Genomic DNA, 13,784 nt, shown 5'->3' with positions numbered 1-13,784 from the left:
TAGAAATAGGTTGTTTTATTCACGTGTAGTTATTTTTAAGAATGTTCCAGTACTAAAAAAAGAGCATAATTCCACAAAAGACATAGAAAATTTTCTTCTTTAAAAAAAAAAGAAGTAAATTTTACTTTTTACAAAGCTGTATAACAAATTCACAACAGAAAGGGGGAATACAATTATTTTTAGATTAAATGCTAATCGAATACTCACGCGCTTCTTTAAATAATAAATACTCGTACATAAAGGAATAATACTTTATTTATATAATAAATATACGTACATTATATAAATCATTTAAGGAATGGTAGATTCGCTAATCCGCGGATAACTAAAAAGGATTATTCTAGCATTTACTGTAAGAACCAAGGGAGACCGTGGAATAAAATTTATCAGAATAACAATGATACGACGAAATATAAAATTGTAAATAAAAAGTGAAATAACTAATCCAAGCATGGCCAACATACAATCCACGGGCCGGATGCGGCCCGCGAAGAATTTTTCAATATTAGCTTTTTCTTATAAGCGATTGAATAATGGAAAATATGGAAATTTAAAAAACTTAACATCACATTAGTTTTTTTTTGTTAATTTATTTTTACTAAATTACTTACATTTATTCATAAACATCGTTTTTGTATTTAACATTTTTTAATTTTAATATTTCGTTTCTAATTTTTAAATACTGTTTCTTTCCAATTTGACCCGGAGGCAAAAACTGTTGGCCACACCAGGTCTATATTAATCTATATAAATCTATAATGTATATTAATATGTAAATATAATTATTACTTTCCCGTCTAGATAGCGCTACAGCAGAGCTATAGCTATAGAAAGGAAAGTATTGTAATCGGTTCAATGTGGGCGTACGCGGTTTTCACCGGATCTTGACGTTTTGAACCTAAGGAACCCAAAAAACCGGATGGAAATTTTCCGGATGTTAATGTTTGTATATACGTGTGTGTGTGTGTGGTTTCGGTGTTGACCTATAAATCACCTTATCTCTTCAGAACTACTGAACCGATTTTGACTAAACTTGATCAGATTACTTCTATAAATGGGGCACTGATGCTATTACATTTTCAATTTAAAAGGTTAAGGGGGTGAGGCTATAAGCAAGGTCACCTTCAGTTTCTCGAGATTTTGCCTAATTGAAGTCATACTTTTCTTAAGCATATTTGTTAACGATTAAAAAATAATATATTTGCAAAAAACAAGTTTCCTAAATAGTACCCACACCCCAAAAAAATGTTGTTGTAGTCGTTTGCTATGTTGTTACGTCACAAGTGAGCGGTAGAATTAAATAAATGAATAATATTTAAAGTGTAACAAAGTAACTCGGTCTGACTGTGTCTCGAACTCAATCGCCCGTCAATTCGGTACCTGGTACGTTAATCCTCGCGGCTACACCAGTATGCCAACCGTACAAGCGAATTTTTTTCTATGTAAGTTGTAAAATTACATTAGTTTACTTAGTTTCGATCGTCGCCGATAGTACCACCACACCTGTGCGAATTATATACGGTATTCGAACAAACTTTAGTTAGAATCATTGAATTAAATAAATGAGAAAGTATTCTATTTAAATAAATTGATAAATATTTTTAATTAAGTTTTGTGTGTGTTTTTTGTGTGCGCGTGTAACCTGTCTATCAGAAACAACCCACGCTTTCCGTTTCCCGGAACGCGGCTTTAGCCGCTTGATGGGAATGAACTACAACTGTGTTAGCTTTTTTATGAAATAATAGCTATGAAATTATTCAAAAATAATAAAATCAGTACTCTTCATCCCCCTCCACAACCAAAAAAAAAAAAATATATATATATATAAGACATTATTGCTAAATATTTAAGTACACGTTAAACTGTGTATGTAGATATGTTCACCGGTTTATCAAGATTTTGTTAATTACAATAGTTTCGTCAAATGAACTTTTAAATTGGTAATGTAGAATTTTCTAATCCATTTGTGCTATTATACAGGAAGAGCAACATAAAACCGAACCCATAAAGTAACCGCTGGAGAATCGGTCGGTTATATTGGAATGAAATTTTATGAACGATACGAATAAATTAAATAAGAAAAACATAAAACGTAATTTAAATGCTGCATTCATTTACCTCATTGTTAGAAAAGATGTTCAAAATGACCACCCTGGGCGTCGATGCACTTTTGTACTCGACTGATCATATTAAGAGTCGTCTGACTCATAACTTTTTAGTCATTTGCGTTGTTTTTTCGTTGAATGTTCACCTTCAGTTCATCAATATTGTGGGGTTTAGATGCACAAACTTTGTTTTTTAAGTATTCCCAAAGAAAATATCGCAAGTAGACAAATCTGAGGAACGTGGAGGCCACCGTCCTCTGCTCACAGCTAGTTGTCTGTCTCCTACAGTTGCTGAACAGTTGTAACGCGAAAAGGTGTCGGTTTTAGTTCGTGAACAATTTTACGACAAGATGTGTATTTACACTATATTGTTGGGATAGCTTGCAAAGTGATTTTTTTGGACCGGCAGTAATTCTCCTTTCAATATCGGCAATGAACTGTGGAATCGTAACGGAAGGTTGCCTATTTCGTTTTGCATTTGAAACCGAACCTGTTGTACGCCATTTTTAAACTAAATCATGTTTAGTTTAACTTTTCGCTGAGATAGGCACTCGGAAATTTTTCTACGAATCCTTGACGCGATTCTTCAAACGATCCAGAACGAATAAAGGTCTCAACTATAGCTATCCTTTCCTGGATTGAATAAGGCATTTTACACAAACACTACTTTTTTTTACCTTTTCTCCTAGGACCGGCACTCTGCTCCGATAGCATTAATCAGTCCTAGGGGTGTCATAGCCTCAAACCTCCCGGGCGACCGTGCTGGACCCGGCTATGCCGTTCCAGCACGAGGTACCGCCCGGTCAGCCACGACTGGGTCTTCTCTTCATTACCTTGCCTCTAAGGGGCAAACCCCTAGAGCGCTACCTTCTCCGCGAATTTACGACACATTATTCTGCTCACCATAGCGCTTATTACGTCCCAATTCCGTGGGCTGAACAACATAGCGCCCACGCAATTATCCGGCGTAACCGTCCGATGAGCCGCCCCACCCAATCTGGCATAATCCCACCTCGCACACCTGAATATGGTATGCTCCACAGAATCTACCTTTTCACAATAAATGCACCGCTCAGAAGCATGCTTATACATCCGGTGCAGGCAGGTACTCATTTTCATGGCCGGTAAGAAACCGGGTGAGCTCAAGCTCAACTCACCATATTTCCTACCGACCCACGGCTCCATTTGAGGGTTCAACCTTTCAGTCCAACTGTTCGGCACACAAACAAAACTGCACTCACAATACTGCACTGCAACAAAACGTATACTGCATTGACACGTAACCACCTGACAAACGGCAGCAACAATCAGTAGTAACATGCGCTAGTTGTGTGAGTTTTTCATAAACAGTGTTAGGTAGCGGTTTCAGTACGGGTTCGGTTTTATGTTGCTCATCCTGTATTTTGATACAGATTAGATTAAGTTGTATTATCTACGAACTACGAAGAGAATACATACATATCTGAAAATAATAAATATTTAGGATCCATAATCCACAATTTGGTACCCCTTAACAGTCACACATACCTATGGCTAATTTCAATAATAAAATATTATTTATTATTTAATAAATAATATTTTTAGACATTTTATATGTTCAAATCGGGCTTCAGATTCTGTTACGTTCGGCAACTGGTCCTTTTTCACTTTAAAATTGTAACCGTTCCTGAGATAGTGCCGTTAACTGAATCCATCGAGTATATAAACTTGTACCGTGGGTATTCAAATCCACTTAAAAGTAAATGTAAAATTCGAACCGGTACCATGTAACACGGTAATATAGATAATCGACCGTGATGGCAACCATTATTTTGGTTGTACTCACAAACAGTAAAATTTAAAAAAAAATTATTTAATTTACACCACCCGTGATGCAAAGAACACAATTCGCGTACTCTCAGTTTTTATAACATTTTTCTTTACCATTTTAATCGTGGCAATATTGGAGCTATTTCTTCTAAATTATTTCACATTCTGTACGAAGATTTGGCCTACGAATAGATTTATTAGGTATGGCTGTTATTAGTGAGCCTGATTTTATAAAAAAGTTTATCAAAAATTTATTCTAAAATAATAAAATTTTAAATTAATATAACAAATTAATGTACGTTCGGTCACTTTAAAAAAACCGGTCTCTTTCCTTAATGTGCTACAATTAGTTGTAGAAAGCCTAAATAAAACTAAAGAGGTGTATCAAACCAGACATTACTTTTTTGCATAATATTCTTCTGCTTAAAAAAAAAATTGATTAATGATCGATGCATTAACAAGATAAACCATTTTCACGAACGAATTAAATACAAGGGTCGTTTAATAATTAGAGACAAACGGTAACAATGAAAAAACTATTTAATAGAAATAAACTGAAACTGTTTGACGTTTAAGTTGGTACGCCTGAAAAAGAAAATATCAGCTGTTCGAAACAATTTCCATTATTATAACTTCTTTTGTTTATTTCAATATGTCGACTTCGCTTGAAACGCGTGCCGTAGAAGAACAGCGCATTGAAATAAGTCGTTTTTATTTTTTGAAGGTGTAAAACCGGCCCAAATTCATTTACGGATGTTAAAACGATATAGTAAAAACGCAAACTTTTATAAAAGTTTAAATCGGGTAAAAGAAGTGCTACAGATGGTTCATAGTAGCGTGTAACACCACTGAAAGTTTCGATTGACGCTTTGCAAAATTGCATTAATGATCTTAGTTGCGAGGACTGACGCGTAAAAACTTGGGAAATTACTGAAATTTTAGTGCGAGTATTGGTGCTGTCCATTCCGTTATCCACGAAAAGCTGAATTATAACAAATCATGTTCAAGGTGGGTTCCGAGACGGTCGATTCAAAATCACGAAAATACTGGAATCGCTTTTATAAGAAACTTAAACGACGGTTCGTGTAATAACACGATGAAACTAAGATTCATCATTCTGAATCAAAACATATGGTACGGGAACATACGATTTCGTTCGCCAGGAAACCTTCAAAAGCTACGTGTCAACTGGTAAAGCGATGCTGACGGTTTTGGGACTATAAAGGACCGATTTATTGCAATTATTTAGTATAAACAACAGTGAGTACTACTCTGACGTGACAGAAAATGAAGTGAAACTCACAATAAAGAGGAAATGTCTTCTTTCACTTTTCAAAAGGCGTAATTCTTTTGCAAGATAACACCCGCCTCCATATCTATCGTTCAACAGGAACTAGGAACAAATCAAAAGTTTGTGTCTGGAGGTATTGCCACATCCATCTTAGTCCCGATCTCGCAACATCAGATTTTTTTGTCTGTCTAGTCCGTTCAATCGGTTTTTACATTTTTCCGAGTTCCGTATCGATGTGCGGGTCAAGAATCCGGTACAAGAATAAACAAATTGGTGTTGATAATCATTAATAAGCTACCTTCGTGACCAGGTAGAAAAAAAAATTAATGAAAATAAATAAATGAAGTATTTATCCGTCTTAAAATTATGAATACAAAAAACGACTGCCGAAAAAAAAAATTGTTGATAAACACTGCTCTTTTTGTTCAGATTTGGTTCCATTGTGATTTTGTATTATACTAGCAATACCCTGTTTGAATTTTTAAAATCGGAGGTTCGGTTGCGAAGATATAACAATATTTCCGAATAACCGTGATTGTTTGATAGAGATACGTGCTTAAGTTAGCTTTCAACCTTTTGAATTTTGAACAAATACCCCTTTTGAATTTTGAAAATTTGACGATTGTTTGCAGAGTTATAAGAGCACACCATTGCACCTCTCAAAACAGCACAACAGGGGCACCTCGTTTGCTAGATTGGTGCTTGCATCATCTCACCATTTTTGCCACACACACAGTCTCCACGAGAATCCCATTATTAAAGAGATTTTTTTTAAATTTATTTATTATTATTTAACGTAAATTTAAATCTATTATTTTTTTAATATTATTCATTAGATCGATTCGAATCATTCAGTTCAAACCCAGCTAACACAGTGATAGAAGCTCATAGTTCACAATTCATTAAAGTTTATTCTTCGACCGAACAATCTCCACTACTATAAATATATATATACATTTGGCTATGACACTCCCGATAATATAAGGATTCCAACACGGGATCAAATATCTAAATCGGTTCAGCTGCTGAGCTGCTTCGGTGAAACAAAAAAATACACAACACGCATACACCCTAAATACAATACACTCCTTTTTGGGCAATCTTGTAAAAAAACAAGAACATATTTTACGTAATTTTAAGATAATTGATCATTAAGTGGAGTTCTCCTAACATCCTACTTTGTTTTTTACTCAAATCTGCATGTATCACGCTCACGCGCGGATACGCACATTATAAATTGTCCGACCAGTTACGTATTAAAAAAACTCTTGCACAGTTCTGTGCTAGAAGACTGACTTTTTGTTTCCGATTATCTCACTATTTGGCAGTCAGAAACGCACTTTAGAGTACAACGCACAATATTCGTTCGATTAACCCGTATGTTACACACAAGTATCAAGAAGTTTCTGCTCACTCACCGCTATGACTCTCTACATAAGCGCGTATGAGAATACACCAGTACACAGTCAACAAACCTGAAATCTTTTCGACTTTAAATTGAGCGTAACTCAAGAACGACTCAACCAATCTTCATCAAATTTTCATATGCATAACATCAGATTCATTATTACGGTATATCTAAATTTAAACAAAATTTATATAGTATTTTTGAAGATTTTCTAACCACAAAGTTTTATACGTAGCCATATAAATACAAAAAGAAACCACAATTTAGTGAATGGTATTTTCGAACTCCTCATACCCAGTGGCAACTCGTAGCTAAAATTTGTGAGGGTGCTGCTCCATGAAATTTTTTTCTGGATTTTTTCAAGCCCATGGTTAAAGTTTACTATAAAATAAAAGAAACGAACAAAAATGAACCAAATAGAATAGCCGGAAGCAAGATAACAATCTAATTCTACACTTTATCACATTCAAGAATACGGTACACGGTTTTTAACCACAACACACGTGGAGTCAAAAAACAACTACCTTCCACCAATACGACAGGGTCGGCACTGCGGGAGCAACAGAGCTCTTTCTCACCCACCGGGTTGGTCTAGTGGTGAACGCGTCTTCCCAAATCAGCTGATTTGGAAGTCGAGAGTTCCAGCGTTCAAGTCCTAGCAAAGCCAGTTATTTTTATACGGATTTGAATACTAGATCATGCACACCGGTGTTCTTTAGTGGTTGGGTTTCAATTAACCACACATCTCAGGAATGGTCGAACTGTACAAGACTACACTTCATTTACACTCATAGATATCATCCTCATTCAGCCTCATTATTTGAACGGTAGCTACCGGAGGTTAAACAGGAAAAAGAAAGAAAGAAAAAGCTCTTTCTCCCTCACAGCCTCGCGTGCAGTTTCCTATGTGCGCATGCGCACAACAGCCAAACCCACGCCGGTGGAACTTGGAAGCGCACAGCCCCATACAAAGGTTTTTGTATCTTTTTCGTAAACTGGAGGTGGCTATTTGACATTAAACTTAAGTAATTTAACTATATATTGTACAAGTATAAAGAAAGAATTAAAGAGAAAAGGACTCATATTAATGTTATCAATAATATCAAGTGGAAATAGGGGTGTTGCAGTTCCACAGTGCCTATACGCGAGCCGCCACTGCATGTACCTCAAAACCTCACAAGAAATGCCTCAAAAGAAAGTTCATCTTCATCCCCCACATCCACCATGCGACCGGAAGTAACACAGTATTTTTCTTCGAAAAGTCGATAAATGCTTTAAAATTAAATTTTTCAGTAATGATCAGTCTTAATTTATTATACGAAAAAATATAATGTATAATTTATTTGAATAAAATAATTTGTTTTCTGTTTAACTGAAAAACACATTTATGAGAAACAGTACGTTATAAAAGAGTGGAAGAAACGAGACAACTTAACTCCAAATGGGAAAAATATTATTCATGAGTCCTTAGTTGAAGCTAAAAAAATATTTTTACCCCTCTCCATATCAAGCTAATGAAAAATTCTATAAAAGCAATGAAAAAGAATAGTCCCGGAATTTTGTACATCAGGCAGAAATTTCCGAATGTAAGCGAAGGAAAAATTAAAGAAGGAATATTTATTGGGCCTCAAATAAGAGGGTCGGTCAAAGATGATGTATTTAAATCGATGTTAAGTAACATAGAAAGTGCAACTTGGGCTTCATTTAAAGATGTTTGCAAAAATTTTCTTGTCAAACAAAAATTCAACAATTACCACGATATTGTTAATAAACTTCTTACTTCATGCAGAGGTACGGGATGTAATATATTTTTAAAAAACCATTTCCTCCACTCAAATCTGGATTTTTTCCCGGACAACCTCGGAGACCAGGAGACCTCGGAGTGACAAACAGGGTGAATGTTTCCAGAAAGATATTTCGGTGATAGAGAAAGCCGCTATAAAGGGAAATGGAGTACCAACATGCTAGCCGATTACTTTTGGACATAAATTCGGGATGCGCCTGAGGCTATTTATAAAAGAAAAGCATCAGCGAAATCATTCTAACACAGGTTTGGCCATGCAAAATTATAAATTTTACACATTTTTAATATATTTACCCTTCATTTTTTTAAGCGTAATTTATTTAAAATAAAGTTTGACAGAAAAATTGTATTTACAGATTTGTAATGTACGCAAAAAAGCAATTGGTATCGGACTTACAAAAACATTAAAAAAGGTTTTTTGTCTATCAGTGAAATTTGTTTTCATTTTATTTGAAAAATACAATCGTACAAAGAATTTTTATACTTACACAAAATAATAATTATAATAAAATCATTAAAGGAATAAGTATTTATAGTTATAGAGGTTTATATAATTGATCATTATAATAATAAGTATTTTAACATTTTATCCAATTTAATTCCACTCTCAAATTAATAGCTGGTTATCCAGAATTATTTATTAATAAATGCTTACACAACTTTGATTATCAAGGCTTTAGAAAATTTGAAAAGCATATTTAAAAGTCATTAAACTAAATAAAATATTTAAACAGTAAAAATCACGAGTTAAAATTTATGATAGATCAATTTTGTAAATTATTAACTACCGCCCGGTCTCGCTCGTGTGGATTTTGAATTTGTACCTAGAATAGATTTTCAAAAGAAACAAGATTTTTGTTATAATTCTATCATAATCGTAAGGCTTAATAGTTTTTGAATTCATCAATAGAGAGTGCATCATATAAACAATCAACTACCCCTTGTAAACATTTTCAACTTTAAATCGTTCCGTGAAATTTTACAGATTGGAAATATTACCAAACGGAAAAACACAAAGCAAATAATAAACTAAAACTCGAGTACAGCAAAAATTAGTTAAGCAACAAAGTAACAACACTTCCCACTGAATTTTAACAATAAAACGATATAGAAACTGCACCGGATGGCATATAACTAATATTTATAACATATTGTTAAGATTTAGAATTTTTAATCAAATGTTGATCCTTCCTCTTGGCTCACAAATTGGATTTTTGAAAAAAAGTAAAACATGACACCTTTTGTTTCTGAAAAAAATCTAAATACCAAGTCTTCATTCCTGTAACACCTTCAGCTTCATATATGTTCATGAAAAATATTGGATCCTTCTGATTAGAATTTAAAAAAAAACGGTGAAATACTTATAATCTTATTTTCAAAGGAGTGTCTAAACACTAATTTTCAAAATATTAACACCTTCGGTTTCTGAGATATAGAATCTTTATGAAAAGGTTTGCCATTCCCCAAACTGGGTATTTGAAAAATAGTGAAACAAATGCCAATTTGTATTTAAATAAATAAAAACCAGTACTTACGAAATAACACCTTTTGGTTCCTGGGATACAGAATTTGAATTTTAAAAAATTGGTCCCCTCTTTTCACCACCTTATAGATGGAATTTTCCAGAATCCTTCCTTAGTGGGTGTTTACTTTATAAAAACATTACACCCTCCAAAGTTCATTTACCTAGGCTGGGCCTGGGTTGATAAGCGAGACAGTCAGGGTTTTATAATATATATATAGTATATGTTACTGTGAAAGACCGATATCTGGTAAATGTCGATATTCTCTGGTGAATGTTGACATATACCAAATACTTCGGTATTATACATTATTATTATACATTTGGACCTTCGCCGGTATATATCGACAAACACAGATAAGCTCTAGTGGTGGTCGAAATCATAACTAGAAATTTAAAAAGAAATCACGCATTACCAATTACTGAGGTAGATAGATTACGAGAAACCCTCGAAAAAAAGGAAGTTAAATTTATGACAAACGTAACCTACGCACGTTAACCTAGTCTAATTAACAGTTAATATACAAATTATATATATGTTATTCTCCAACAGTGGAGGCAATTAATCAAATTCACAGCATTTGTAAAAAAAAATTAATCGTATTTTCAGCATTTTATAAATTGAAAGGGCCAATCAGGATGTACAGAATATGTTAACTTTCCTTTTTCCTGAATAGCCTCCGCTAATTACCTTTCAGCTAATACTTCAGAGGATGATAAGTACGAGTGTAAATGTTGTGCAGTCTTGTACAGTCTCAGTTCGACCATTCCTGAGATTGGTGGTTAATTGAAACCCAACCACCAAAGAACACCGGTATTCATGATCTAGTAGTGTTCAAATCCGTGTAAAAATAACTGACTTTACTAGAACTTGAACGCTGAATCTATTTACCTTACATATTGGTATCGGGTGATTTTTTAAAATTTATTTTTTAGTTATAGTTTTGACCCCCACGAAAGCTTAGCTGTGTTGGTCGATATATACCGGCGAATGTCCGAATAAACGTTTATTTCGATCTTTCACCGACGTATTTGGTATTACATTATATACGTATTTGGTATTATATATATATATATATATATATATATATATATATATATATATATATATATATACACACATATCAAATATAATACCATATATATAGATAATGTTTTACTGTAATTTGATATTGCGTAATTTGATATTTAACGCTAATGACTCAACGATATTGTCCCGTCACTATTCCGTTGTTGTCTGATTAATAACATCCTTACCGGCGCTCTATGTATTTGACTTAACTATAAATACAATCATTACACGAAGAAGAGACACAACTGCCAACGGACTCATAATCAAGATAGCTGTTCTATATGTCTTTAACTTCCAGAATATCATACGAACCGATAGAAATAAACAAAATAGTAGAATTTTTAGGTCTTATTGATTATACGACCACCACTTCTAGCTCCCGCATTTTTCGATCGACCGACTTCAGTTCACTCCGTTTTATATTATTTGTACAGTAATTAAACTTTATATTCTCAGAAGCAAAGTAGCTGTAAATTAAGGGCAGCGGCTAATCATCCCCAACACGAAAGAATACGACACAAATAAAAATCTGCGTATGAATTTTTGTGCCGGCAAAAATACAAGGACAAAATTTAGTTTTGTAAATTAAGCATGACATTATCATTTTTCGACAATCAGAATAATTTGTAAATAAATTTATTTTCTTATAAGAATTGTATTAAATTTATTTTATAATTTTCTTAATCATTTTCAATCATTTATCTATTTTTTAGAAATTGTTTTCAATAAATCTTTATCCATTTACAAAAACGTATATCATGGTACTTACGTATTAACGCCACCGCAGCTACAGCTTTATTTAAAAACAAAGTAGTCAATCGGATTTCGGTGGAAAATGAACAGTTTCTTTATTAATTTTAATAAATGGTTATTTATATTTATTTATTTTATAAATATAATTTAACCAAACTTAAACTACGCTCGCTAACCTTGACTAATTAACGCCGTAATTTTTTTAGTATTTATTTAATAAATTCAATAATTATTGCAATTATTTATTATTTAAATAATCAAAACACTCCTGTTATTTAGTCAAGTTTAGCGAGCGAAGCGAGCGTAGATTAAGTTTGGTTAAATTATATTTATAAAATAAATAAATAACCATTTATTAAAATTAATAAAGAGACTGTTTTGAATCTATGTTAAACTCTATATCGGTCCATTTTCCACCGAAATCCGATTGACTACTTTGTTTTTAAATAAAGCTGTAGCTGCGGTGGCGTTAATACATAAGTACCCGTATATCACACTAATTCTGTTTATTTATGACGAATAAGCTTCAATATGTAAAAATTTATATCAGGTCAAAAGGCGGTGGTCGTAATACGACACACTTTTCATTCAATTTCATTAAGGAAAGCAAGATTATTCGTTGAAAATACAACGGAAGTAAAGGAAAACAACGATCGATAATAATCTGTGAAACATTTTTTCGGAAAAATTAAATGAGTTGTCATTACTCTAGCAAGACTTATTAAGACTTATTATATGAAGCACGGTTGTTCAGTTCATGGTTTACATATCATTTATGGAAAAACAAGCTACTGTTAAACAAATATCTTCTACAGTTCTAAGAATTAAATATCCCACATAGTTAAAACACAGTTATATCACTTGTACCTTCTGAAAATAAATATATGTGTGACGATTACGTGCGTGTAGTTTTTATGTTGTACGTACAAACAACCTTCCGACTCGTCGACGGACGGCTAAAGTATTAATTCGTAAAAATATACTTATAAATAATAAAATTTCATTTTTTTATAATAGATATTTACTATTCTAATCGTACGAATAGTTTAAGTTATAAACATTACGATAAACTTACCGAAACCAGTTTTAAAGCAGAAATCGTTATGATCGGTATCACCTGACGAAGACAGCCTTTTCAAAGGTTTCAAAATCGGATCGCAACAACACGGCACGGAAGAGTCTTCATTTATTGTACTCCCATTCATTACAGTTTCTTTGTTTTTTCTTTCTTTTCTTCTCGGAACATGCATTCCCACAACTGTCATAACTAATATAACTAACAGTATGAAAATACGATTTAAAGGACGGCATTCAAACTGTAAACCAAGTACTAAATAATTCACTTGCAATTTTTTCCGGTAACTTGTTTAACAAAACTTAACGGATTTAAAAGATAAATAATTAATAAAATTTTGTAAAAATACACCGGAGTTATTCAGCGCTTTAGTTTAATGCGCATACCTGTCGCGTTATTTCTGTATTGTATATCGATTGAAACTGCGGTAAACAGTTCCATTTTAAATACCTCACACAAGAACACATAACCTCCAAACACTAAAATCTACCTGCCACATATAACAGTTACGGCTGAATTAAACAGTTTCATATCAACGCGACGATACACGAAAAACATCTATCTACGATATCTACGCGTAACATTATCGACCAATCACATCTGAGTTCGCTCCCGCACTAAACGTAACGACGGTGTTATCAAAGCTGTATATTTAACAGGGCTGCCACTACTACAATACAATAACACAACAGCTGGTTTCAAACTATTACAATATAAAAGTAAGTCAACCGGTAACTTTAACAACGGAACTATTACTCTCTTCAAAAACATTTCTACTTGTCTTCTATTTTAATGTCGTAGCTGTGAAATTGCATTTATTTTATTATAATATACAGTGTTTATTTTACCATGTTTATTTTTGTTATACACCTTATAAAATAAGATTTAACAGTAAACCATTTTTTTTAAATGTCACAAATTACGACAAATATGAAACGAAATAAA

General features: G+C 33.2%; 1 protein-coding gene across 4 annotated transcripts in view; it reads right to left on the bottom strand.

Annotated features, from left to right (window-relative positions):
- vari (MAGUK p55 subfamily member vari) overlaps window positions 1–13,443 on the bottom strand; it is a 287,390-nt gene extending 273,947 nt beyond the window's left edge. For all 4 annotated transcript variants that reach the window (XM_075355204.1, XM_075355203.1, XM_075355202.1 and 1 more), the window contains exon 1: window positions 12,840–13,443. In XM_075355204.1, coding sequence (XP_075211319.1) covers window positions 12,840–13,029 — 190 coding nt within the window. In that variant the 5' untranslated portion in view covers window positions 13,030–13,443. The remainder of the gene's footprint in view (window positions 1–12,839) is intronic.
- Between the last annotated feature and the right edge of the window lie 341 nt (window positions 13,444–13,784).

The sequence above is a fragment of the Lycorma delicatula genome, chromosome 2, assembly GCF_047948215.1.
Source record: "Lycorma delicatula isolate Av1 chromosome 2, ASM4794821v1, whole genome shotgun sequence".
Classification (NCBI taxonomy): Eukaryota; Metazoa; Arthropoda; class Insecta; order Hemiptera; family Fulgoridae; genus Lycorma; species Lycorma delicatula.
Note: the sequence above shows the minus strand (reverse complement) of the source record. Positions and strands in the feature narration are given on the sequence as shown.